We start from the raw sequence: 27,062 nt of genomic DNA on the forward strand, positions 1-27,062 counted from the left end.
GGGTGCATATATATTTATAATTGTTATATCTTCTTCTTGGATTGATCCCTGGATCATTATGTAGTGTCCTTCCTTGTCTCTTGTAACATTCTTTATTTTAAAGTCTATTTAAAGTCTATTTAAAGTCTATTTTATCTGATATGAGTATAGCTACTCCAGCTTTCTTTTGATTTCCATTTGCATGGAATATCTTTTTCCATCCCCTCACTTTCAGTCTGTATGTGTCCCTAGGTCTGAAGTGGGTCTCTTGTAGACAGCATTTATATGGGTCTTGTTTTTGTATCCATTCAGCCAGTCTATGTCTTTTGGTTGGGGCATTTAATCCATTCACGTTTAAGGTAATTATCGATATGTATGTTCCTATGACCATTTTCTTAATTGTTTTGGGTTTGTTTTTGTAGGTCCTTTTCTTCTCTTGTGTTTCCCACTTAGAGAAGTTCCTTTAGCATTTGTTGTAGAGCTGGTTTGGTGGTGCTGAATTCTCTTAGCTTTTGCTTGCCTGTAAAGCTTTTGATTTCTCCATCAAATCTAAATGAGATCCTTGCCGGGTAGAGTAATCTTGGTTGTAGGTTCTTCCCTTTCATCACTTTAAGTATATCATGCCACTCCCTTCTGGCTTGCAGAGTTTCTGCTGAGAAATCAGCTGTTAACCTTATGGGAGTTCCCTTGTATGTTATTTGTCGTTTTTCCCTTGCTGCTTTCAATAATTTTTCTTTGTCTTTAATATTTGCCACTTTGATTACTATGTGTCTCGGCATGTTTCTCCTTGGGTTTATCCTGTATGGGACTCTCTGCGCTTCCTGGACTTGGGTGGCTATTTCCTTTCCCACGTTAGGGAAGTTTTCGACTATAATCTCTTCAAATATTTTCTCTGGCCCTTTCTCTCTCTCTTCTCCTTCTGGGACCCCTATAATGCGAATGTTGTTGCGTTTAATGTTGTCCCAGAGGTCTCTTAGGCTGTCTTCATTTCTTTTCATTCTTTTTTCTTTATTCTGTTCCGCAGCAGTGAATTCCACCATTCTGTCTTCCAGGTCACTTATCCGTTCTTCTGCCTCAGTTATTCTGCTATTGATTCCTTCTAGTGTAGTTTTCATTTCAGTTATTGTATTGGTCATCTCTGTTTGTTTGTTCTTTAATTCTTCTAGGTCTTTGTTAATCACTTCTTGCATCTTCTCAATCTTTGCCTCCATTCTTATTCCGAGGTCCTGGATCATCTTCACTACCATTATTCTGAAATCTTTTTCTGGAAGGTTGCCTATCTCCACTTCATTTAGTTGTTTTTCTGGGGTTTTTTCTTGTTCCTTCATCTGGTACATAGCCCTCTGCCTTTTCATCTTGTCTATCTTTCTGTAACTGTGGTTTTTGGTCCACAGGCTGCAGGATTGTAGATTTTCTTGCTTCTGCTGTCTGCCCTCTGGTGGTTGAGGCTATCTAAGAGGCTTGATGGGAGGCTCTCTATTTGGTTCGTTCTTAAATCTGCCTTGTCACTTTTTATGGTTTCCTGTTCCCTGCAGATCTTTTCAAACTTACCTTTCGTTTCTTTAAACATATAGTTCAGTTTGATAATTACAATATTTAAAGTTTTGTCTTGTCTACTTCTGGTGTTTATTTTATTTATTTATTTTGAAAATTAAGTAATTTATTTATTTTTGGCTGTGTTGGATCTTTGTTGCTGCGTGCGGGCTTTCTCTAGTTGTGGCGAGCGGGGGCTACTCTTCATTGCGGTGCATGGGCTTCTCATTGTGGTGGCTTCTCTTGTTGTGGAGCACGGGCTCTAGGCACGTGGGCTTCAGTTGTTGTGGCACACGGGTTCAGTAGTTGTGGCTCATGGGCCCTAGAGCACAGGCTCAGTATTTGTGGCACACGGGCTTAGTTGCTCTGCGGCATGTGGGATCTTCCCAGACCAGGGCTTGAACCTGTGTCTCCTGCATTGCCAGGCGGATTCTTAACCACTGTGCCACCAGGGAAGCCCCGCCCAGGGACGACTTTAAGCTAAATCCACAGCTTGAGGTTTTTTTTGAATAACCAGTTGTGAATTCTAACTGCAAGTCCATGTGAGGGCTGCTGGTTTGTACCCTGAGTATGTAGCCTTTGAGGTTCTAGTTTAATGTGAAGAGGGTCTTACTGTTATACTCTGTACTTTGGATGAGCCTTGAACTTTTAAAATTCTGTCCCCCTCTCATTATGAGGTCAAAATTCAGATTTGCCTGAATTGTCAGATGACTTTAGGGTGAGTGGTTGCAGTTATCTACTTACCTCTTGGAGTTCCTGTTTTGTTTTCAGTTTTGAAAAGAAAACTTTTGTAGCTCTTTACTGTTTTATGGCTCTGCAGAGTTTTTAAGGTTTTTTTGTTTTGTTTTTAATCCAGCATTTTTAGTTGCTTTTGGTAGTAGGGTTGGTCCAAATTACCTTACCATTGCTGAGGGCAACAAGTACTTGGTTTATATTTCAGAAGGATCTCCGTGGTTGTTGTGTGGGGAGTACACTGTGGAGCAGGGTGGGAGGTGCAAGGGCAGAAGCAGGGGACCGGTTAGGAATCTGTTGTAATATAGGTGAGAAAAGAAAAAAAGGTTTGGATCAGGGTATACTTAGAAAGAAGGAGCAGTAGGATTTGTTGACGTTCCACATAGAATGTGACAGAAACAGAAGATTCAAGGATGTCTCCTGGGTTTTTGCATTAGCAGCTGGAAAAGCAGAGATGCCATTTCTTGGGATGGAGAAGACTGGGAAGAGCAGGTTTGGGGAAATAAATCAAGAGTTTAGCTTGGGGAATGTTATGTTTTGATGCCTATTAGATGTCCATGTGGAGATGTTGCGTAAGAATTTGGAGAGAGGTGTCAGGAGTTCAGGATCGAGGTCTGGACTGGAAATATTTATTTGGGAGTCATCAGTGTGTGGATGACTTAAAGCTATGAGAGTTTTAAATTTAGTTTTTAATTTTTTTGGCTGTGCCGTGCAGCATGTGGGATCTTAGTTGCCTGACCAGGGATTGAACCCATGCACCCTGCACTGGGAGCACAGAGTCTTAACCACTGGATTTCCAGGGAAGTCCCTATGAGAGTTAATAAGATCATCTGGGAAGTGATATAGATAGAGAGAAGAGGAAGTTTAAAGACTGAGCCCTGAAAACTCCAATGTTTAGAAATTGAGAAGGTAGGGAGGACTGAGCAGAGAAGACTGAAAAGGGGTGGTCAGTGAGATAGGAGGAAAGCCAAAGGAGAATAGTGTCCCAGAAGGTAAGAGAAGAAAGTGTTTCAAGAAGGGGAGAATAATCTGCTATGTCATGTGCGGTTGACAGTTTGATGAGCAAGTAGTGAACTGAGAATTGACCATTAGATTTGGAGAACGTTTAGTTTTTTGGTGACTTTAATGAAAGTTGATTCAATAAAGGGGTGAGTGTGAAAGTCAGATTGAAGGTGGGGTCAAGAGAGAATGGTTAGGGAAGAAGTGAGGATGCAAATGTAGACAACTCAGAGGAGTTTAGCTCTAAAGGGGAGCAGGGAAGTGGGGCAGTAGCTAGAAGGGAATATGGGAATGGGGTTGAAGGAGAATTTTTTGTTTTAAAGATGGGAATTACTATGACAAGTTTGTTCCCTGATGAGGATGCTCCTGTAGGCAGGAACAGTTGATGTGAGGGAAGAGGGGACGGTTGCAGGAGCAGAGAGGGGAAATGGGATACAGTACACAAGCAGAGGGGTTAACCTTAGAGAGGAGCATGGGCAATTCATTCCTAGTCATAGGAGGTTCAGGTTCAAGTGCAGGTGGATTGGTAGAGGTAGTGATGGGACAGTGTTTTTATTTTGTCAAAGCAGCAAAATCATTTGCTGAGAGTGAGAGGAAGGGGAAGAGTGAAGGAGACTTGAAGAGTGAAGAATATTGAACATATAGTTTGTTTTGTTCTTCCTAAATAAAGTATCTTCACATTCAGTTAGGAGTTGGAGTAATCTAGTTAGATGAAAATTTTGAAAAATTCCCTATAATTATGCTTAACTATTTAAAAAATTATTTCTTTACATGAATGTGTAACAAATATTGGTTATAAAAGATTCATAAGTAGAAATGCATTTCCTAATTGGGTATAAATGAATTTTTAAAAGTTATAAAAATATTTTCTCTTGAAAGATCACTTGGAAAATAGGAAAAAAGCCTCCCCCCCCCCCCCAATTATCTCTATTCCTACCACCCAAGCATAACCCTAGTCTTAGTTTTCTTCCATTTTTCCTTTTCAATGCCAAGGTGCTTTTTAAAAATAATTAATTAATTAATTAATTTTTGGCTGCGTTGGGTCTTCGTTGCTGTGCACAAGATTTCTCTAGTTGCGGCGAGTACTCTTCGTTGCAGTGGGCGGGCTTCTCATTGTGGTGGCTTCTCTTGTTGCGGAGCACAGGCTCTAGGTGTGCAGGCTTCAGTAGTTGTGGCAGGCAGGCTCAGTAGTTGTGGCTCGTGGGCTCTAGAGCACAGGCTCAGTAGTTGTGGCACACAGGCTTAGTTGCTCCACGGCATGTGGGATCTTCCTGGGCCAGGGATCAAACCCATGTTCCCTGCATTGGCAGGCGTATTCTTAACCACTGCGCCACCAGGGAAAGTCCCCCAAGGTGCTTATTTTTTAAAAGAATAGTTACAATCGTGCTTTGTATGTAATTTGTCATTCTCTGCTTATTAGCTACCCCTGTAAATATTTTTACATGTTATTACATGGTTTTCATGACTAACACATAGTTGAGTCATTATCTGCTGAACAATGCCCTATTGTTGGACATTTAGGTTAACAATTTTTAGTTATTCCATGTAATTATTTTGAACAAATGTTCCTAAGAAACTCATTGTGTGCCTACCTTTCATTACTTGATCAGCTGTGTCACATGTTTGAGCCACATAATTTAAAGAATAATTCTGGGTTGACTTTTCATTGTGACTTCACAGTCACACTGTGTTAAAATAGGTTCTCTTTCCTAATTTTACTAATTATGTGTTAGGCTTAAAGTTGGTATAAGGAAACAGTGTGTAACAACTGCCCTGGCAGATATGTTACAACTTTAAGAGTATAGTTTTAATTTTATACCAAATTTTAGAGTGTTTATTCAAAGTAAGAAACATTACATATTTTTAATAGGTTGATCAGAGGATTAGTTTTGGATCATGGTGCCCGTCATCTAGATATGAAGAAGCGAGTACAAGATGCATTTATCCTTACTTGTAATGTATCACTAGAATATGAAAAAACGTACGTATGTCAGTTATTCTTTGTATCCTTTGAAATTGTTTTTTTCTGAAAGTGTTTTTTAATCCCTTTCTTACCTCCCAAATGTTTAGTATAAACTCTTTCTACCTTTCCCTCTTCCCCCACCTTGCCTTTACTAGCTTGTTTTTATTAATCTTTTAGGGAGGTGAGCTCTGGTTTCTTTTATAAGACTGCAGAAGAGAAAGAGAAATTGGTAAAAGCTGAAAGAAAATTTATTGACGATAGAGTACAAAAAATAATAGACCTGAAAGACAAAGTCTGTGCTCAGTCCAATAAAGGATTTGTTGTCATTAATCAAAAGGTGAGACAGAAAGTTTAGATTTTCACTGTTCGTAAATGTTCTTCAGTGTTTTGCCAAGTGGGGTTTGTGGACCCTATTTCAGGGGGCCTGTGAGGTCAAAACTATTTTCATAATGTTAATAATAATGCCTTTACATTGCGTCGACATCTGCAATGCTGATGCAAAAGCAATGATAGGTAAAACTGCTGGCACCTTAGTACAAATCAAAGCAGTAGCACCAAACTGTGCTAGTCATCGTATTCTTTATTGCCACATCACCCTGCACACAAAAAGGGCAGTTTCATTTAAAAATGTCTTGATGAAGTGGCAAAACTTAATAATTTTATTACATTTTGATCCTTCAATTTGCATCCTTTGTTTATTTTTTAAATTGAAGGATAGTTGGTTTACAATATTGTGTTAGTTTCAGGTGAAGTGATTTTTGCAGATTATACTCCATTATAGTTTATTACAAGATAATGGGTATAATTCCCTGTGCTATACAGTATATCCTTTTTGCTTATCTATTTTATATGTAGTAGTTTATATCTGTCAATCCCATACCCCTAATTTGTCCCTCCCCACCTTCCCTTTTCCCTTTGGTAACCACAGGTTTGTTTTCTATATCTGTGAGTCTGTTCCTGTTTTTCGTATACATTCATTTGTATAATTTTTTAGATTCTAGATTCTACAATGTAAGTGATATCATACAGTATTTGTCTTTCTCTGACTTATTTCACTAAGCATAATATTCTCTAGGTTCATCCATGTTGCTGCAAATGGCAGTATTTCATTCTTTTTTTATGGCTGAGTAATATTCCATTGTATACATACACCACATCTTCTTTATCCATTCATCTGTTCATGGGCACTTGGGTTGCTTCCATGTCTTGGCTCTTGTAAATAGTGTTGCTGTGAACACTGGGTGCGTGTATCTTTTCGACTTAGTGTTTTTGTTTTTTCCAGAAATATATCCAGAAATGGATGCATCCTTTTATAATTCTGTGTCACAAAATGTGAAGTATGCACAAAATACTTCTGCCACATATCAAAATAAGGGTCTTGAAGGAAAGCTCTTATGTAATTGAGTTGCAAGCTATAGTAGCCACTTTTTTCATGGAATGCCATTTTTATTTGAAAGAATGACTGACAGAATGGTTATTTAGACATAGGTATTTGGTAGGTTTTTCTCAGAAATGAATGAAACAGTCCTGTCACTTTAAGGAAACAACAGGCAGTATGTGTTGGCAATGATAACATTTAAGCTTTCAAACAAAAATTAGAATTTTGGAAAACTTGTATCTGCCACTATGGGCTTGACAGCTTTCCAGTACTTAAAAGACTTTTCTGATAATATTAGTGATGATTAGCAAACATGATATATTTTTTAAACTATTTATTTTTTTTATTTACTTGGTTGTGCTGGGTCTTAGTTGCATCAGGCAGGCTCCTTAGTTGTGGCACGCAGTCTCCTTAGTTGTGGCATGCAGCATGCATGTGGGATCTAGTTCCCCTGCATTGGGAGCACCATGAATTGGGAGTCATAACCACTGCACCACCAGGGAAGTCCCACAAATGTGATATTTTTGATATTGTATAACCATGAAATATGTCAGCATTTGGAAGCTCTGCCTTAACTTAGTGAATATTTTCTATATGACTAAAAAAATGCATGATTTAACAAAATCAGTAATCCATTCAAAGTGCAAGATAGACAAATGGATTTTAATGTGAGGAGGTATGAAAAGTTCATTGATGCGGTTTCATCTTCCACTTGGAAACTAACCTTGAAGAAACTATCACTTGTTGAGTTTTGGTATACTATCAAAGAAGAATATCCACATTTATCTGAAAAGGCTATTAAGATATTCCTCCCTTTTCCAATACATATCTGTGGAGGCCAGGTTTTCTTCATATACTTTAACCAAAACAACGTATCACAGCAAATTGAACGCAGAAACAGCTGTCAGAATCCAGCTGTTTTCTATTGATAGACATTAAAAAGATTTGCAAGAATGTAAAACAACAACACTACTCTCACAGTTTTTTTTTTTTAATTAAAAAAAAATCTTTTTGGCTGCATTGGGTCTTTGTTGCTGCGTGTGGCTTTCTCTAGTTGTGGCGAGTGAGGACTACTCTTTGTTGCGGTGCGTGGGCTTCTCATTGTGGTGGCTTATCTTGTTGTGGAGCGTGGGCTCTAGGCATGTGGGCTTCAGTAGTTGTGGTGCGCAGGCTCAGTAGTTGTGGCATATAGGCTTAGTTGCTCCGCGGCATGTGGGATCTTCCTGGACCAGGGATCGAACCTGTGTCCCCTGCATTGGCAGGTGGGTTCTTAACCACTGTGCCACCAGGGAATGGTGTATTTTTTTGTTTAGGGATTTATAATAAGTTTTCATTAAAAATGTTATTTATGTTAACATAAATGAGTTTATGGTTATTTTAAATGGATTAATAAATATTTCAAAAATGTCCATTTTAATTTATAATATGATAAAATATTATAGCTCACATAAAATACAGCTCACATAAATGAAAGCTCTTTGGGTTCTTAATAATTTTTAAGGTATTGATGCAGTGCTGAGACCAAAAAGTTTGAGAACTACTGGCTTAAAACCTGCGTGTAACTTTTATGCTAATTTGATTATAGGGAATTGATCCATTTTCCTTAGATGCAAAACATGGCATCGTAGCTCTTCGGAGAGCAAAAAGAAGAAATATGGAAAGGTAAGCTTGCAGATAATTATGAATCCTAAATTTTTTGACAGATTAAATTGAAATTGTCCCATGTGTATTCCCTTTAGCTTTTACATAAATGTTGTTGAGCAAAATAGTACCATACAAATTCCAAATTTTTTTTGTAGTTTCAGTAAATAATGGAACTATTAAAAATTAAGATTGTTAACCCACCTCAGAACTTTTTCTCATCAGAACCTCAGAAGGCTTTCATCTTCTTAAAACAGATTTGAAAAACAATAGAATACAGTGAAAATGCAGTCTACTGTGTTAGATTATCTTTTCACCTTTAAGAAATTAGTCTGGGTGTTTTCCATAACCAAAGCTATGGTGGCATATATGTACTTTCAGACTCTGTCTTGCTTGTGGTGGAATGGCTGTGAATTCTCTTGAAGACCTCAGTATAGATTGCTTGGGACATGCTGGTCTTGTACATGAGTATACATTAGTGAGTGTTTCTGTGGGCAGTGGTTATAAAGTGAACAGTAAACCTTTTTTTTTTTAACACTAAATGTTTTGAGAATCCATAGGATAGATTTTACAATTTATTTACCTAAGTGTTTGTTAAGAGTTCAAATATATCTTAACTTCTTTTAACATATATTTAGTTATGCTTGATAAGAGAAATTCACATGAAGATTGGGTTCTAATATTATAAACTAGGTCTTGACTTCATAATGACATTACGTATTAAAGTTATGTCTTTTTGTATTACCCTTTAAGGTGAGGAAAAATACACTTTTATTGAGGAATGTGTTTACCCTCACTCTGTCACCTTGTTGGTTAAAGGACCAAATAAGCATACTCTCACACAAATCAAGGATGCTGTAAGGGATGGTCTTTGTGCCATCAAAAATGCCATTGAAGATGGTAATCTCTTTCTTGTGATACATATGAACCTCATGTATTTTTAGAGTAGTAATACATCTATCATGGTATACATAGTATTTTAAAACATATGAATGATTACTATTCTCTCATTTCACTTTGGACAGCTTATAGTTTGGATTGTGAAGTTTTCTCTTTTGGAATATTCTTAATAGTATGCTGCCTTTTTTTTTTTTTAAATTAATTAATTAATTTATTTATTTATTTTTGGCTGTGTTGGGTCCTCGCTTCTGTGCGAGGGCCTTCTCTAGTTGTGGCGAGTGGGGGCCACCCTTCATCGCGGTGCGTAGGCCTCTCACCGTCGTGGCCTCTCTCGTTGCGGAGCACAGGCTCCAGACGCGCAGGCTCAGTAGTTGTGGCTTACGGGCCCAGTTGCTCCGCGGCACGTGGGATCCTCCCAGACCAGGGCTCAAACCCGTGTCCCCTGCATTGGCAGGCAGATTCTCAACCACTGTGCCACCAGGGAAGCCCCTATGCTGCCTTTTTAATTAACTTCTGTTCATTAAATGAAAAACTCTTAATATTGTAGTATCATTTTTTAGAAATTTATTTTTAAAGCCATGAAAAAGCTTTTACAGCTTAGAACCCATTCCATTTCCTCACTGCAGTGTAATTTTAAGAAAGATTAGAGAAGAATATTAGCATTTATTATTTAATGATAATTTAAACCTCCAACCTTCTAAAAGGAGTTAGGGTAGATAATTCAATAAAAACACACATGTTTGGGACGGAGTCAAGTTGGCAGTGGTGGAGGATGCGGAGTTCGTGTCTCCCCACAACTAGGGTGCCTCCCGGATGCTGGTGGGGGACCTCGATGCCCAAGGAGACAGGAGGAATCCCTGAGCAACCGGGTAGAATGAAGGGGGAGTGAGGGGGAAGGATAAGTGGAGGCCGGACAGGACCAGCTCACCTGAGGGGTGGTTGGGAGGGGGGAGGGGTTCCCACGTCTGGAGGGACCCTCTGGGGCTCAGAGGATCAGGGAGGAGCACGCCTAGCATCTCCCCTGCCCAGTTGGGCCCGGGAAGCCTGCTGGGCTCCTGGGCCTGGTGCTCTGTTCTCCAGGGATCCCTCCAGCCTCGTGGGTCCTAGAGGCGTAGGAGGGAGGGAGGAGAGGGGAAGAGGAGGAGAGGTGGATGGGGGTGGGGACCATCCGAGGCCAGAGGATCCAGTGCCGTGAGCGTTTCCCCTGCCCACTTGGCCCTGGTAAGCCTGTTGGGCTTCCGGGTCTGGTCCCCTGCCTTCTGGGGTCCCCTCTGGCCGTGTGGATCCCAGGGGCATAGGATGGAGGGAGGGGGGAGAAGAAGAAGAGAGGCCAACGGGGAGGGGCCCTCCGGGATCAGATGATCGGGGGGAATGTGCTAGCGTTTCCCCTGCCCACTTGGGCCCAGTGAGCCTGCTGGCGTCCTGCACCTGGTCCTCCACCCTCCAGGGCCAGAGGCACTCCTGGGCCCCTCCTGCGGCATTGAGCCTAAGCCCCCCCCACCCCCGCCAGGACCTTTTCCCCACCCTGTGGGTCCTAAGCATAAGCCCCGTCTGCCACCTAAACCCTGCCCCTGCCTAAGCCCCACCACCCCACAGCCAAGGCCTTTTCCGACTTTTTCTTCTTTGTCTCCTCTTTTTTTTTTTTTTTTACTATTTTGGTTCTGTTTTACCTTCCGTTGTTGTTTCATCTATATTTTTATTTTTTATTCTTTCTAACATACCTGTTAGTTTTCTAATCTAATTTTATTTTTTACTCTTTGTTATTATTCTGCTCCTTTTTTTCTTTTTTCTTTCTTTTTTTTTTTTTTAGCTGCCCCACACAGCTTGCAGGATCTTGGTTCATGAGCCGGGGGTTGGGCCAGAGCTTCTGCGCTGGGAGCTCTGAGTCCGGACCACTGGACTAACAGAAAACCGCAGACCCCAGGGAATATTCATCAGAGGGAGGTCTCCCGGAGGTCCTCATCTTGGCACCAAGACCCAGCTCTACCCAACAGCCTACAAACTCCAGTGCTGGAAGCCTCAGGCCAAACAACCAGTAAACGAGGAACACAATCCCACCCATAAAAAAAAAAAAAGTGAGACGACAAAAAAATATGTCACAGATGAAGGAGCGAGGTAAAAACCTACAAGACCAAATAAATGAAGAGGAAATAGGCAACCTACCTGAAAAAGACTTCAGAGTAAGGATAGTAAAGATGGTCCAGAATCTTAGAAATAGAATGGAGGCACGGATTGAGAAAATATAAGAAATGTTTAACAAAGATCTAGAAGAACTAAAGAGCAAAGAAACAGAGATGAACAACACAATAACTGAAATGAAAAATACCCTAGAAGGAATCAATAATAGAATAACTGGGGCAGAAGAATGAATAAGTGAACTGGAAGACAGAATGGTGGAAATAACTGTCGAGGAGCAGAATAAAGAAAAAAAGAATGAAAAGAATTGAAGACAATCTCAGAGACCTCTGGGATAACACTAAACGCACCAACATTGGAATTATAGGGGTCCCAGAAGAAGAAGAGAAAAAGAAAGGGTGTGAGAAAATATTTGAAGAGATCATAGTGGAAAACTTCTCAAACTTGGGAACGGAAATAGTCACCCAAGTCCAGGAAGTGCAGAGTCCCATACAGGATAAACCCTAGGAGAACCACACCAGACACATATTAATCAAACTAAGAAAAATTAAATTCAAAGAAAAAATTTTAAAAGCCGCAAGGGAAAAGCAAAAAATAGCGTACAAAGGAATCCCCATAAGGTTATCAGTTGATTTTTCAGCAGAAACTCTGCAGGCCAGAAGGGAGTGGCAGGATATACTTAAAGTGATGGAAGAGAAAAACCTACAACCAAGATTACCCTACCCAGCAAGGATCTCCTTCAGATTCGACAGAGAAATCAAAAGCTTTTCAGACAATCAAAAGCTAAGAGAATTCAGCACCACCAAACCAGCTTTACAACAAATGCTAAAGGAACTTCTCTAGGCAGGAAACACAAGAGAAGAAAAAGACCCACAAAAGCAAACCCAAAACAATTAAGAAAATGGTAATAGGAACACACATATTGATAATAACCTCGAATGTAAATGGATTAAATGCTGCAACCAAAAGACACAGACTGGCTGAATGGATACAAAAACAAGACCCGTATATATGCTGTCTACAAGAGACGCACTTCAGACCTAGGGACACGTACAGACTGAAAGTGAAGGGATGGAAAAAGATATTCCATGCAAATGGAAATCAGAAGAAAGCTGGAGTAGCAATACTCGTATCAGATAAAATAGACTTTAAAATAAAGTCTGTTACAAGAGAGAAAGAAGGACACTACATAATGATCAAGGGATCAATCCAAGAAGATATAAGAATTATAAATATTTATGCACCCAACATAGGAGCACCTCAATACATAAGGCAAATGCTAACAACCATAAAAGAGGAAATCGACAGTAACACAATAATAGTAGGGGACTTTAACACCCTACTTACACCAATGGACAGATCATCCAAACAGAAAATAAGTAAGGAAACACAAGCTTTAAGTGACACAATAGACCAGATAGATTTAATTGATATTTATAGGACACTCCACCTGAAAGTGGCAGAATACACTTTCTTCTCAAGTGCACGTGGAGCATTCTCCAGGATAGATAACATCTTGAGTCATAAATCAGGCCTCAGAAAATTTAAGAAAATTGAAATCATATCAAGCATCTTTTCTGACCACAATGCTATGAGATTGGAAATCAATTACAGGAAAAAAAAACTGTAAAAAAACACAAATACATGGAGGCTAAACAGTGTACTAGTAAATAACCAAGAAATCACTGAAGAAATCAAAGAAGAAATAGAAAAATACATAGAAATAAATGAAAACGAAAACACGACCCAAAACCTATGGGATACAGCAAAAGCAGTTCTAAGAGGGAAGTTTATAGCAATTCAGTCTCACCTCAAGAAACAAGAAAAATGTCAAATAAACAATCTAACCTTATACCTAAAGCAACTAGAGAAAGAAGAACAAAGAAAACCCAAAGTCAGGGCTTCCCTGGTGACACAGTGGTTAAAAATCCACCTGCCAATGCAGGGGACACAGGTTCGAGCCCTGGTCTGGGAAGATCCCACATGCCGCAGAGCAACTAATAAGCCCGTCCACCACAACTATTGAGACTGAACTCAGAACCTGTGAGCCACAACTACTGAGACTGCATGCCACAACTACTGAATCCCGCATGCCTAGAGCCTGTGCTGTGCAACAAGACAAGCCACCGCAATGAGAAGCCTGTGCACCGCAACAAAGAGTAACCCCTGCTTGCTGCAAATAGAGAAAGCCTGAGCACAGCAACGAAGACCCAATGCAGCCATAAATAAATAAATAAATAAATGAATGAATAAATAAATATTTAAAAAAAAAGAAAACCCGAAGTCAGTAGAAGGAAAGAAATCATAAAGATCAGAGGAGAAATAAATGAAATAGAAATGAAGAAAACAATAGGAAAGATCAATAAAACTAAAAGTTGGTTCTTTGACAAGATAAACAAAATTGATAAACCTTTGGCCAGTCTCATCAAGATAAAAGAGAGAGGATGCAAATCAGTAAAATTAGAAATGAAAAAGGAGAAGTCACAACTGACACTGCAGAAATACAAAGGGTTATAAGACACTACTACAAACAACTACATACCAATAAAATGGACAACCATGAAGAAATGGACATATTCTTAGAAAGGTACAACTTTCCAAGACTGAACCAGGAAGAATTAGAAAATATATACAGAACTATCACAAGTAATGAAATTGAAACTGTAATTAAAAATCTTCCAACAGACAAAAGTCCAGGACCAGATGGCTTCACAGGCAAATTCTATCAATCATTTAGAGAAGCGCTAACACTGATCCTTCTCAAACTCTTCCAAAAAATTGCAGAGGGAGGAACACTCCCCAGTTCGTTCTACGAAGCTACCATCACCCTGATACTAAAACCAGACAAAGATATCACACAAAAAAAATTACACACCAATATCACTGATGAACACAGATGCAAAAATCCTCAGCAAAATACTAGCGAACAGAATCCAACAACACATTAAAAGAATCATACACCATGATCAAGTGGGATTTATCCCAGGAATGCAAGGATTCTTCAGTATATGCAAATCAATCAGTGTGATACACCATATTAACAAATTAAGGAATAAAAGCCATATGATCATCTCAATAGATGCAGAAAAAAGCTTTTGATGAAATTCAACACCCATTTATGATAAAAACTCTCCAGAAAATGGGCATAGAGGGAAACTACCTCAACATAATAAAGGCCATATATGACAGACCCACAGCAAACATCATACTCGGTGAAAAACTGAAAGCGTTTCCACTAAGATCAGGTACAAGACAAGGTTGTCCACTCTCACCACTCTTATTCAACATAGTTTTGGAAGTCCTAGCCACAGCAATCAGAGAAGAAAAAGAAAGAAAAGGAATACAAATTGGAAAAGAAGAAGTAAGACTGTCACTGTAGATGACATGATACTATACATAGAAAATGTAAATCAGAGCTGCAATGAGGTATCACCTCAAACCAGTCAGAATGACCGTCACCAAAAAATCTACAAACAATAAATGCTGGAGAGGGTGTGGAGAAAGGGAACCCTTTTGCGCGTTGGTGGGAATGTAAATTGATACAGCCACTGTGGAGAACAGTATGGAGGTTCCTTAAAAAACTAAAAATGGAACTACCATATGACCCAGCAATCCCACTACTGGGCATATACCCTGAGAAATCCATAATTTGAAAGGACACATGTACCCCAATGTTCATTTCAGCACTATTTACAATAGCCAGGATATGGAAACAACCTAAATGTCCAATGATAGATGAATGGATAAAGAAGATGTGGCACATATATACAATGGAATATTACTCAGCCGTAAAAGGGAATGAAATTGGGTCATTTTTAGAGATGTGGATGGACCTAGAGTCTGTCATACAGAGTGATGTAAGCCAGAAAGAGAAAAACAAATATTGTATATTAATGCATATATGTGGAATCTAGAAAAATGGTACAGATGAACCTATTTGTAGGGCAGGAATAGAGATGTAGATGTAGAGAATGGACATGTGGACACAGCGGGGGAAGGGGAAGGTGTAACGAATTGGGAGATTAGGTTTGACATAAATACAGTACCACGTGTAAAACAGCTAGCTAGTGGGAACCTGCTGTATAGCAGAGGGAGCTCAGCTCGGTGCTCTGTGATGACCTAGATACTGGGGGGGGGGGGGAAGGTGGGGAGGGAGGTCCAAGTGGGAGGAGATGTAGGTATACATATAGCTGATTCACTTCATTGTACAACAGAAAGTAACACAACATTGTAAAGCAATTTTACTCCAATAAGAAAAAGAAACACCCCCAAACCAAAAAAACCCAAAACACATGTTTAAATGAGAATAATAAGCACATGAAAAGATGCTCAACATCATTATTCATTAGGGAAATGAAAACCAAAACCACCATTTCACAGTCATTAGGATGGCTATAATCAAAAGCTGGACAATAATAAATGTTGACAAAAATGTGGAGAAATTGGAACCCTCATACGTTTATGGTGGGAACTGTTGAAAAACAGGCAGTTCCTCAAAAGGTTAAAGGTAGAGTTACTATATGACCAGCAAATCAGCTCTTAGGTGTGTGTACAAGTGAGGTAAAAACATATGTCCATCCAGAAAACTTATACATGAGTGTTCATAGCAGCCAACCAGTGAAACAATCCAAATATCCATTAGCTGATGAATAGATAAAATGTGGTATATTCATACAATGGAGTACTCTAAAGGAATAAATACTGATATATGCTACAACAAGGATGACCTTGAAAACATTATATTAAGTAAAAGAATCTAGGCACAAAAGGTTATATGTTATATGATTCCATTTATATGAATCCAGGAAAGGCAAAGCCATACAGACAAAAAGTAGATTAGTGGTTGCCAGGGGTTGGGGAAAGGGGAAATAGGGAATGATTGATAACGGGTACAGGGTTTTTTTGGTAAATATTCTGGAATTAGATAGTGGTGATGGTTGCACAATCATGTGAATATACTAAAAACTACTGAAAAGTATACTTTATTTTTAAAATTTTTAAAAATAAATTTATTTATTTATTTATTTATGGCTGCATTGGGTTTTCGTTGCTGCGCTTGGCTTTCTCTATTTTCGGCGAGCAGGGGCTGCTCTTTGTTGTGGTGCCCGTGGGCTTCTCGTTGTGGTGGCTTCTCTTGTGGAGCACGGGCTCTAGGCGTGTGGGCTTCAGTAGTTGTGGCTCGTGGGCTCTAGAGCACAGGCTCAGTAGTTGTGGCATGTGGGCTTAGTTGCTCCATGGCATGTGGGATCTTCCTGGACCAGGGATCGAACCCATGTCCCCGTGGTGGATTCTTAACCACTGCGCCACCAGGGAAGCCCTGAAAATTATACTTTAAAAGGCTGAATTTTATGGTATGTGAATTGTATCTCAAAAAATAGAGTAATAAACTCTATAAACAATACATCAGATTTGTCTGATAAGCAAAAACATATATGTGAAATAATGGTAAAATAGAAGCTGAAATGGAAAATTAGAACCTAGGAAAAAAGAATATGAATATAGCAAACATAATAGTATAATATTTAAACTGCCAGAACATCAAGAGATACAGTTAGCTATATAGGTTTCATCATTGAAAAGGAGAAAACAGAGCAGTTTCTAAATTGAAAAAATATTGGGCTTGATATAAGACCCTCCTTCTTGTAGTCACTTTTGATAAAAGCTAGTAGCATTTTTTTCAAGAAGATAAACGTATATGATTCAGGCATGAAGTCGTTGGTAGTTCAACCTGATTCTTAGAATTTAGGATACAAAGAAAGATGGACTATTTTTTAAATCACTTTAACCTCTTAGTTTTTTTTTTTAATTTTATTTTTATTTTTTTTTATTTTTGTCTGTGTTGGGTCTTCGTTTCTGTGCAAGGGCTTTCTCTAGTTGCGGCAAGCGGGGGCCACTCTTCATCGTGGTGTAACCTCTTAGTTTTTTAAGAAATAATATTTCAAGGTAAAATTGACATATAATGAACTACTACACACATTTAAAGCCATGAAACTATCCCCTCATTAAAGATAATGAACATATTTATCACCCCAAAAAGTTACCTCATTGCCCCTTGGTAATCCTTCCCGCCTCCTCTCACTGTGTCACCCTACCTTCAGGCAACCTCCAGTCAGCTTTCTGTTGCTATAGATTAGTTTGCATTTTCTAGAATTTTGCATGAATGGAATAATACAATATGTAGTCTTTTTTTTGTTTGGCTTCTTTTACTCACCATAATTATTTTTAAGTTAATTGATGTTATTAATCAGTAGTTCATTTTATTGCTAGATAGTATTCCATTATATGAATATACTGCAATTTATTTCATCAGATTCACCTATTGATGAACATTTGGTTGTTTACAGTTCTTGGCTATTGCAAATAAAGTTGCTATGAACATTCGTGTACAATTCTTTGTATGGATCTATGCTTTCATTTCTCTTGGGTAGATGCTTAGGAATGCAGTACTATGGAAGGTACATGTTTAACGTTTTAGAAGCTGCTGAACTGTTTTGCCATGTACCATTTTACATTCCTACCAGCCATTTATGAGCATTCCAGTTGTTCTACATCCTCACTAATACTGGATATGGTCAGTCATGTTCATTTTAGCCATTCTAAAATTTAAAAAGCCAAATTGTGACTTCAATTTGGATTTTCTTAATGATCATTGATATTGAGCATCTTTCACATGCTTATTTACTATCCACATATCTTTGGTGAAGTTTCTGTTCAAATCTTTTGCACTTTTAAAAATTGGGTTGTTTTCTTATTGTTGAGTTTGAGAGTTCTTTGTATATTCTGGATTCAAATACCTTTTCAGATGTATGATTTGCAGATATTTTCTGCTACTCTGTAGTTTGTTCTGTTATTCTCATAACAGTGCCTTTCAAAGAGGAATTCTTAATTTCAATGAAGTATAATTTATCAATTTTTTCTTTCATGGATTATGCTTTTGGGTGGTATCTAAAAAATCTTTACCTAACCCAGGGTCACAAAATTTTTCTTTTATGTTTCTTTTAGAAGTGCTATAGTCTTAGGCTTTATATTTAGGTCTGTGATTCATTTTAAGTTAATTTTTGTATATGCTGCAAAGTATGGATCTAAGTTTGTTTTTTTGTGTATAGGTATCAAATTGTTTCAGCTCTATTTGATGACAAGACTATCCTTTCACTGAGTTGCCTTTGCATTTTTGTTGAAAATCAGTTAGTTGTCCATATTTGTGTGGTTCTATATTTCATTGATCTCTTTGTTTATCTCAGTGTTAATGTCATTCTACCTTGTTTATAGTAACTTTATAATAAGTCTTGAAATCTATAGTGTTAATCCTCCCATTTTGTTCTTTTTCAAGTTACTTTGGTTATTTTAAATGTTTTGCATTTCATATCAATTTTAGAATCAGCTTGTCAATTTCTACCAAAAAACTGCTGGGATTTTGGCTGGAATTTCACTGAATCTATGGATAAGTTTGGGAATAATTGATATTTTAACAATATTGAGTCATGGTACATCTTTCTATTTATTTGGGCCTTCTTAAATGATCTCAGCAGTATTTTATACTTTTTAGTATGTGAGTATACTAAGTATTTCACATCTTTTTTTTTTCAGATTTATCCTTATGTGTTTCATGTATTTTTATCCTACTGTACATAGTATTTTTAAGATTTCAATTTCTGATGGTTAGTTGTTAATATATAGAAATACAGTTGATTTTTGTATATTGATCTTGAATTCTGCAGCCTTGCTAAACTCACTTGTTTTAGTAGCTTTCTTATAGATTTCATTGAATTTTCTATATAAATGATAATGTTGTCTTGTTAATGGAGACAGTTTTACTTCTTTCTTTCCAATCTGGATATCTTTTATTTCTTTTTGCGCCTTATTTCATGGGCTAAAACCTTCAATACAACGTTGAATAGAAATGGTGAGAGTAGGCATCCTTTCCTTGTTCCTGATCTTAGGGAGAAAACATTCAGTCTTTTTCCACTATGTGTGATACTAGCTGTAGGTTTTTCATAGACATCTGCTATCAAATTGAGGAAGTTCTCTTTTATTGCTGAGAATCTTTATCAAGAATAGGTATTGGCCAATCCAAAAATGGGCAGAAGACTTAAATAGACATTTCTCCAAAGAAGATATACAGATTGCCAACAAACATATGAAAGGATGCTCAACATCACTAATCATTAGAGAAATGCATATCAAAACTACAATGAGGTATCACCTCACACCGGTCAGAATGGCCATCATCAAAAAATCTAGAAACATAAATGCTGGAGAGGGTGTGGAGAAAAGGGCACCCTCTTGCACTGTTGGTGGGAATGTAAATTGATACAGCCACTATGGAGAACAGTATGGAGGTTCCTTAAAAAACTAAAAATAGAACTACCATATGACCCAGCAATCCCACTACTGAGCATATACCCAGAGAAAACCATAATTCAAAAAGAGTCATGTAACACAATGTTCATTTCAGCACTATTTACAATAGCCAGGACATGGAAGCAACCTAAGTGTCCATCGACAGATGAATGGATAAAGAAGATGTGGCACATATATACAATGGAATATTACTCAGCCATAAAAAGAAACGAAATTAAGTTATTTGTAGTGAGGTGGATGGACCTAGAGACTATCATACAGAGTGAAGTAAGTCAGAAAGAGAAAACCAAATACCATATGCTAACATACATATATGGAATCCAAAAAAAAAAAGGTTCTGAAGAACCTATGGGCAGGACAGGAATAAAGACACAGACATAGAGAATGGACTTGAGGACACGGGGAGGGGGAAGGGTAAGCTGGGATGAAGTGAGAGAGTGGCACTGACATATATGCACTACCAAATGTAAAATAGATAGCTAGTGGGAAGCAGCCACATAGCACAGGGAGATCAGCTCGGTGCTTTGTGTCCACCTAGAGGGGTGGGATAGGGAGGGTGGGAAGGAGACGCAAGAGGGAGGAGATGTGGGGATATATGTTTATTATAGCTGACTCACTTTGTTATACAGCAGAAACTAACACACCATTGTAAAGGAATTATACTCCAATAAAGATGTTAAAAAAAAAAAAAAGAATAGGTGTTGGATTTTGTCAAATGCTTTTTCTGCATCTATTGAGGTGATCATATGGTTTTTCTTTTAGTTTCTTAATGTACTAAATTACATTGATTTTCAAATCATTCTTGGATAAACCCTACTTAGTTATGATGTATTATCTTTTTAATAGTTTCTTTTTTTTTTTTTGAATTAATTAATTATTTATTTATTTATTTTTGGCTGTGTTGGGTCTTCGTTTCTGTGTGAGGGCTTTCTCCAGTTGCGGCAAGCTGGGGCCACTCTTCATCGCGGTGCACGGGCCTCTCACTATCGCGGCCTCTCTTGTTGTGGAGCACAGGCTACAGACGTGCAGGCTCAGTAGTTGTGGCTCATGGGTCTAGTTGCTCCGCGACATGTGGGATCTTCCCAGACCAGGGCTCGAACCCGTGTCCCCTGCATTGGCAGGCAGATTCTCAACCACTGCGCCACCAGGGAAGCCCTATCTTTTTAAAAATGGATTAAAGTTTTAGAAATAATTAAATTTTCTTTTTTAATTTTGGATTTTTTTTTTTTGTCATTTAAACCATTACGTGTACAGTTCAGTGGCAATAAATACATTCACATTGTGCAAAGTTCACCACCATCCATCACAAACATTTTTCATCTTGCAAAACTGAAACTCTATACCCATTAAACAATAACTCTCCATTCTTTTCTCCCCCCAGCCCCTGGAAACCACCATTCTACATTCTGTCTTTATGAATCTGACTATTCTATGTACTTTATAGGAATGAATCATACAATATTTGTCCTTTTATGACTGGCTTATTTCACTTAGCATAATGTCTTCAGGATTCATCCACGTTGTAGCATGTTTCAGAATTTCCTTCCTTTTTAAGGCTGAATAATATTCCATTGTATGTATGTATCACATTTTATTTATCTGTTCATCTGTTGATGGAAACTTGGGTTTCTTCACCTTTTGGCTATTTGAATAATGCTGCTTACTGTGTCTTTTTTTTTTTTAACATATTGTTGGATTTAATTTGCTATAATTCTGTTAAGAATTGTTGCATCTACATTCATAAGGGGTGTTGTTCTGTATATATATATTTTTGTAATGCCTTTATCTTTTTTGCTTTTAGAATAATGCTGGCCTCGGAAATATTCTTTCCTCTTTAATTTTCTGAAAGTGTTGAATTCTTATATAGAAATGGTGTTAGTTTTTCCTTAAATGTTTGGTGGAATTCACCAGTAAAGGTTTCTATACCTGGAGTTTTCTTCATGGGAAGATTTTAAACTACAAATTCAATCTCTTTCATAGATACAGGATCATTCAGGTTGTCTATTTTTCTTGAGTGAGCTTTAGTACTTTGTGTCTTTCAAGAAATTTTTCTACTTCATCTAAGTTAAGATCATACTGCCCATGAGCTAAATCTGGTTTGCTGCCTATTTTTGGTAAATAAAGTTATATTGGAACACAGTTACTCCCATTTGTTATGTATTGTCTGTGACTTTGTGCTATGCTAGCATAATTGGATAGTTGCAAAAGAGATGGTATGGTCCACAGAGCCTAAAATATTTATTTTCTGGTCTTTTGCAGAAAGTTTGCCAATCCCTGATCTTAGTTTTCAAATTTACTGGCATAAAATTGTTCATAATATTCCCCTATTATCCTTTAATATCTGTAGAATCTGTAGTGACAGATTCTACACGGTTTTCATTTCTGACATTGGTCATTTTTATTTCATTGATTTCCACTCCGATCTTAACTGTCTTCTTTATTCTGCTTATGTTAAATTTCATTTGCTCTTCCTTTCCTAGTTCCTTAAGGTGGAGGCTGAGGTCATTGGTTTGAGACCTTTCTGCTGTTCTAGTATGGGTGTTTAGTGATATAAATTTCTCTTCAGGTACTGCTTTAGTAGTATCCCACACATTTTGGTATGTTGTGTTTTCACAGGAGAATGGGATCAGGGAAGTTTTCAAAGCTACTGGTAATTTTCTGTTTCTTAAGCTGGGTGGTAGGTACATGGGTACATTTATTCTTTATATCTTATACATGTAAATATTCTTTTGTATGTAGTCAGTATTTAACAAGGAATTTTTAAAAAGTGTGAATGGGAGGTGAGGATGTAATTACCTTGTGGGTAGACAACTCTCTTGAGCAGTTATGGTACAGTGAAGCAGAGAAAGGGGGTAGTAACTTAAAAATGATGTGGAATAAAAGGAGAGATTCTTTTTGTGTTGCTGTGTTTTAAAGATGGGTGATTCCAAACCAAGTTTACTGATTTAAAGTTTACAAATTCAAAAACTTTATAGAGCCATACCAGCAGGTATAAGAGTCATATCCTGATGTGAAAATTGATGTGTTTAACCAGAGCTTTTGCCTTAGAATAATAAGAACACCGAAATTTTTTTTTTTTTCTCAGAAAGTTTGGGTTCTGCTTCTGTACAGAAAGCAAATACTTCCTTGAGTTCTGAGAATTCCATACCAAAAACTATGGCCAAATTATGTTGGCCTAACATTTTTTTCAAATCAGATGTTATAATTAGTTACCTGCCACCATAAATTATAAATAACTACCTTTTAAATATAGTCATAAAGGAGAAGGATGAAGGCGGAAGAAATGTCTACTCTGTAAACAATGAAATAAACTGTTTGTAGCCAGCTGTTGTCTGTACTATGTTAATTGTTTAATGGTGTATAACTTCAGGATGTTTCATAAGACATCTGAGTGATCACTGAGCTATGCAACTTATTTTATTTCTGTATATATTTAAATACATTTTAGAGGCAGGCAAGATAATAGAACATGAATAGCTAGTCGCTTTTTTCTCTGTTTCTTCTGTGTGGTATGTCTTGCCAATCATTTGTTTTCCTCCAATAGGTTGTGTGGTTCCAGGAGCGGGTGCAGTTGAAGTGGCAATAGCTGAAGCTCTAGTTACATACAAGCACAGTAAAAAAGGAAGAGCTCGTCTTGGAGTCCAAGCTTTTGCTGATGCTTTACTCATTATCCCTAAGGTAGAACTATCCTAATGGCCAAAGAACAACTGTTTAGACAAAAGGTGTCTAATTAATTTTAAATTGCCCATATTATGTATAACAGTAGAGTAGAAAGACAGGTATTTGTATTTCCCTACACAGTTTTGTTTAAGATACTATATAGCTAAAGCAGGGAATTTTTTAGGATAACAGCTCTGAATTCGTGTAGGAGTTTCATGAAATGGCTAAATTACCACTTTGCTTCTATCTCTGAGATCCAAAAGTTGAAGTAACTCCAAAAATTTCCTTCAAAAATGGTTCATGATTAATCATAATGAAGAAGTGTAGAATGTAAAATTTAATTAGATTTTGAGTAGACCTTTATTTTGTTGGTGGTACCCAAAGTATTAGCACTTTAAATTATGGGAAGTGAGAACTTCAGGCTTGCATTTGTCATTGTCATTATAATTCCTAGAAAAGGAGAGAAACCAGTTTTTTTCCATGTATGAACAGAAGGACAGAGAACTACCATTTTTTTCCTTTGCCTTAATCTGATTGCGAACTACTTGGAAACACAGAGAACTCTTTCAAATATACTATTACCATGAATTAAAACATTACTAACAATGATAGCAAAGTCTCTGATAATTGCTTTAAAATTATTAATAATTTGTTGAATCTTTGTGAATTAGATATCCATTTTTTTCTTCCCCTGAAGAGGCAAAGTCGGTAACGATCCTATAGTTGACACATATTGGTAAATCTGGTAGACTTTTGGTGGTACCTTTTCACTCATCAGCTGTTGGTTTAGGACCACTTGGAAATAAACCTCACTTGGAGTGCACGTATCTCCATCCCTGTTGCCACAGGTCATAACTCTCCTCATGTGAATGAGGGGCACAGATATAATGCAGATGGGCAGGTTTAGCAAGTGCCCAGGAAAAACCAGAAAACATGTGGCTAGAGGGACCAAGCAAACAAGCATACCATTCTACTTTCTTCCGTTTAAAAAAAAATCTTTTGCAAGGAGGTGTTACCGGAGAGGGACCCCTTCGGGGACCCTTGTCTAACACTCGGAAATGAATTGTCTGAGGAGACACACATACTGATAAAGCAAAAGACTTGGGTGCTCGAGCAGAGAACAGCAGGGTAAGGGAACCCAGGAGAGCTGCTCTGCCTCGTGGCTTGCAGTCTCAGGTTTTACGGTGCTGCAGTTGGTTTCCAGGTTGTCTCTGGCCAATCATCTTGCTTGTGCCATATTTGGCCCGACTCAGGGCCCTTCCTGGTGGGCGTGCACACCTCTCAGTCAAGATGGATTCCAGCATGAGGATTTCTGGGAGGTTGTCAGGACATATTATGGGCTGGTGTCTCCTCTCTCTTTTTGGCCCCTCCCAAATTCTTCTGGTTGGTTTTGGAGGCACCTTGTCAGTTCCCTGTTCCTTATCGGGACCTCCTGTTGTGAGACAACTTATGCAAACGGTGGTTTCTGTCCACGGTTCCCTAACAGAGGGAAATTAATGTAGCAGGGTGGGGTGGGGAAACTCTAATTAGTCTTCGTCAGAACTTAGTGTGATGTACATAGGGAAAATGTTTAAATATAAAAGTTACTAGGTACATGAAATAATTTGATTTAGATTAAGAATGGAATTCTTCAAAAGGAGATGATTACTATATTATGGATGTGTTGTCACAAGACTGGAGAGCAGTGCCTTTTTTTTTTTTAAAGAAATATCCATTTTAATTTTTATTTATTAATTAATTAATTTATTTATTTATGGCTGTGTTGGGTCTTCGTTTCTGTGCAAGGGCTTTCTCTAGTTGCGGCAAGTGGGGGCCACTCTTCATCGCGGTGCGCGGGCCTCTCACTATCGCGGCCTCTCTTGTTGCGGAGCACAGGCTCCAGATGCGCAGGCTCAGTAGTTGTGGCTCATGGGCCCAGCTGCTCCGCGGCATGTGGGATCTTCCCAGACCTGGGCTCGAACCCGTGTCCCCTGCATTGGCAGGCGGATCCTCAACCACTGCGCCGCCAGGGAAGCCCGAGTGCCTTATTTTTTATATCTGATATTCAAATATATATGAAGGAATTCCATACATACATTTATTATTTTTTATTTCTAAAGGTTCTTGCTCAGAATTCTGGTTATGACCTGCAGGAAACACTAGTAAAAGTTCAGGTTGAGCATTCAGAATCAAAACAACCTGTTGGCATAGATTTGAATACAGGTAAGAAAGTAAAGAAAAATCAGCTGCTTAATAAAAAAAGAGGTTATACTACAGTGACCCAAAACTTAAGTAAGGGGGTGGAGGTTTGGATGACTTTTATATTTAAATTTTGGGTACCTTTGTTTTACTTTTGAACTTCTTAAAAGCAAATATTCATTCACTTAAGAAATAGTTATTGAGTGCTTGTTATTTGACTCGGTATTCACACAGAACAAAACAAAGACCCTTCCCTTGTGAGCTTAGGTTGTAGCAGGGAAAGATAGGCAGTAAATAATAACCTTAATAAATAAGTTCCTTTAACATTTTTAAAGGTAATAAATTCTGTGAAAAAATTAAAGGAACAGTGTAAGGATGATTGTGAATGCTAGCACAGCAGTGTGGGGAGGGGGTTTCAATGGGAAGAGGGTGGTCAGGATAGGCCTCACTGAGAATGTCTGTTGAACAAAATCAAAGAAAGTTAGGAAGTTCCACGTGGGAACTAGGGAAAGAATGTCCTAGGCAGAGGGAACAGCTAGTGGAAAAGCCACTGTCTGGTGTTTTCGAGGAGGAGGGAGATGAGAGAGGTAATAGAAGGTCAGATCACGCGAGGGCGTGTGGGCCATTGTATAGAGTTTGACTTTTTCTGTGGTGGAATAGGGAGCAATTTTGAACAGAGGTGTGACATGGTCTAAATATGTTTAAAAGGATCACTCTTGCTACTCTGTGGAGAGGAGTCAACTGAACAACTGGAAGGAATTGTCATTGGAATTGCCATTAACTGCATTGGAGAAGACTGTGGGTAGAGCATGTTGTGGTGGCCGGAGGTCAGCATTGAGTTTTGGCAAAGTTAAGTTTGAAGTATCTGGAGACTTTAAAATAGACAGTTGGATGTACAAGTCTGAAGCTCAGGAAAGTGGTCCGGCTTGGAGATAAAAACTTGAGAGTCGTCAGAGTGTATATGCTTTAAATCTAGAAGATTGGATGAGATCATCTAGGGAGTGAGCGTAGAGAGAGAAGAATATAGGACTGAGCCTTTGGGTACTCTGACATTAAGAGCTCAGGAAGAAGAGGAAGAACTAGCAAAGTAGACAGAAAAGGAACCACTAGTACAAAAGAAAAAAACCAGGCAAGTGTGATGTCCTGGAAGACAAGTGAAGAAAGAGTGGTTGGGAGGGTATGATCAGCTGTGTTAGTTAAGTGCTGCTGATAGATGAGGTCTGAGAATTGACCTTTGGATTTGACACCATGGAGGTCGTTGGTGACCTTGATAATAGTAATTTTGGTGGTATATTAAATATTGTTAGACTATACAGCCAATATTAACAGAATATATCAAGATTGTAGATTTGAAATAGTTTGTTTTTCCTTTGCAGGTGAGCCAATGGTAGCAGCAGATGCAGGAGTTTGGGATAATTATTGTGTGAAAGAACAACTTCTTCACTCTTGGTAAGTTTGTATTAATAAAAAGAGAAAGACTTTTAAGGACATAATTGATAACATTAAGATTTTTCTATTATTTTTGCCTGCTACAGTGGAAAATGGCTAAGTGTATGAAAAGGCATGGTATCCAGTTATTAAGACAGCTGCTGTCATTTTACA

The 27,062-nt window shown here is 38.2% G+C and overlaps 1 protein-coding gene across 5 annotated transcripts in view; it reads left to right on the plus strand.

Moving 5' to 3' along the window:
* The window catches only part of CCT6B (chaperonin containing TCP1 subunit 6B), a 96,174-nt gene that overhangs the window by 10,895 nt on the left and 58,217 nt on the right, over window positions 1–27,062 (plus strand). For 2 of the 5 annotated variants that reach the window (XM_068529564.1, XM_068529566.1), the window contains 8 exons: window positions 5,114–5,224; window positions 5,384–5,543; window positions 8,170–8,246; window positions 8,607–8,709; window positions 8,984–9,125; window positions 23,167–23,300; window positions 25,382–25,484; window positions 26,837–26,909. In XM_068529564.1, the coding sequence (XP_068385665.1) occupies window positions 5,114–5,224; window positions 5,384–5,543; window positions 8,170–8,246; window positions 8,607–8,709; window positions 8,984–9,125; window positions 23,167–23,300; window positions 25,382–25,484; window positions 26,837–26,909 (903 nt within the window). The remainder of the gene's footprint in view (window positions 1–5,113; window positions 5,225–5,383; window positions 5,544–8,169; window positions 8,247–8,606; window positions 8,710–8,983; window positions 9,126–23,166; window positions 23,301–25,381; window positions 25,485–26,836; window positions 26,910–27,062) is intronic. The other 3 variants (XM_068529565.1, XM_068529567.1, XM_068529568.1) reach the window with 3 other exon arrangements.

Source organism: Eschrichtius robustus, chromosome 20 (assembly GCF_028021215.1).
Source record: "Eschrichtius robustus isolate mEscRob2 chromosome 20, mEscRob2.pri, whole genome shotgun sequence".
Classification (NCBI taxonomy): Eukaryota; Metazoa; Chordata; class Mammalia; order Artiodactyla; family Eschrichtiidae; genus Eschrichtius; species Eschrichtius robustus.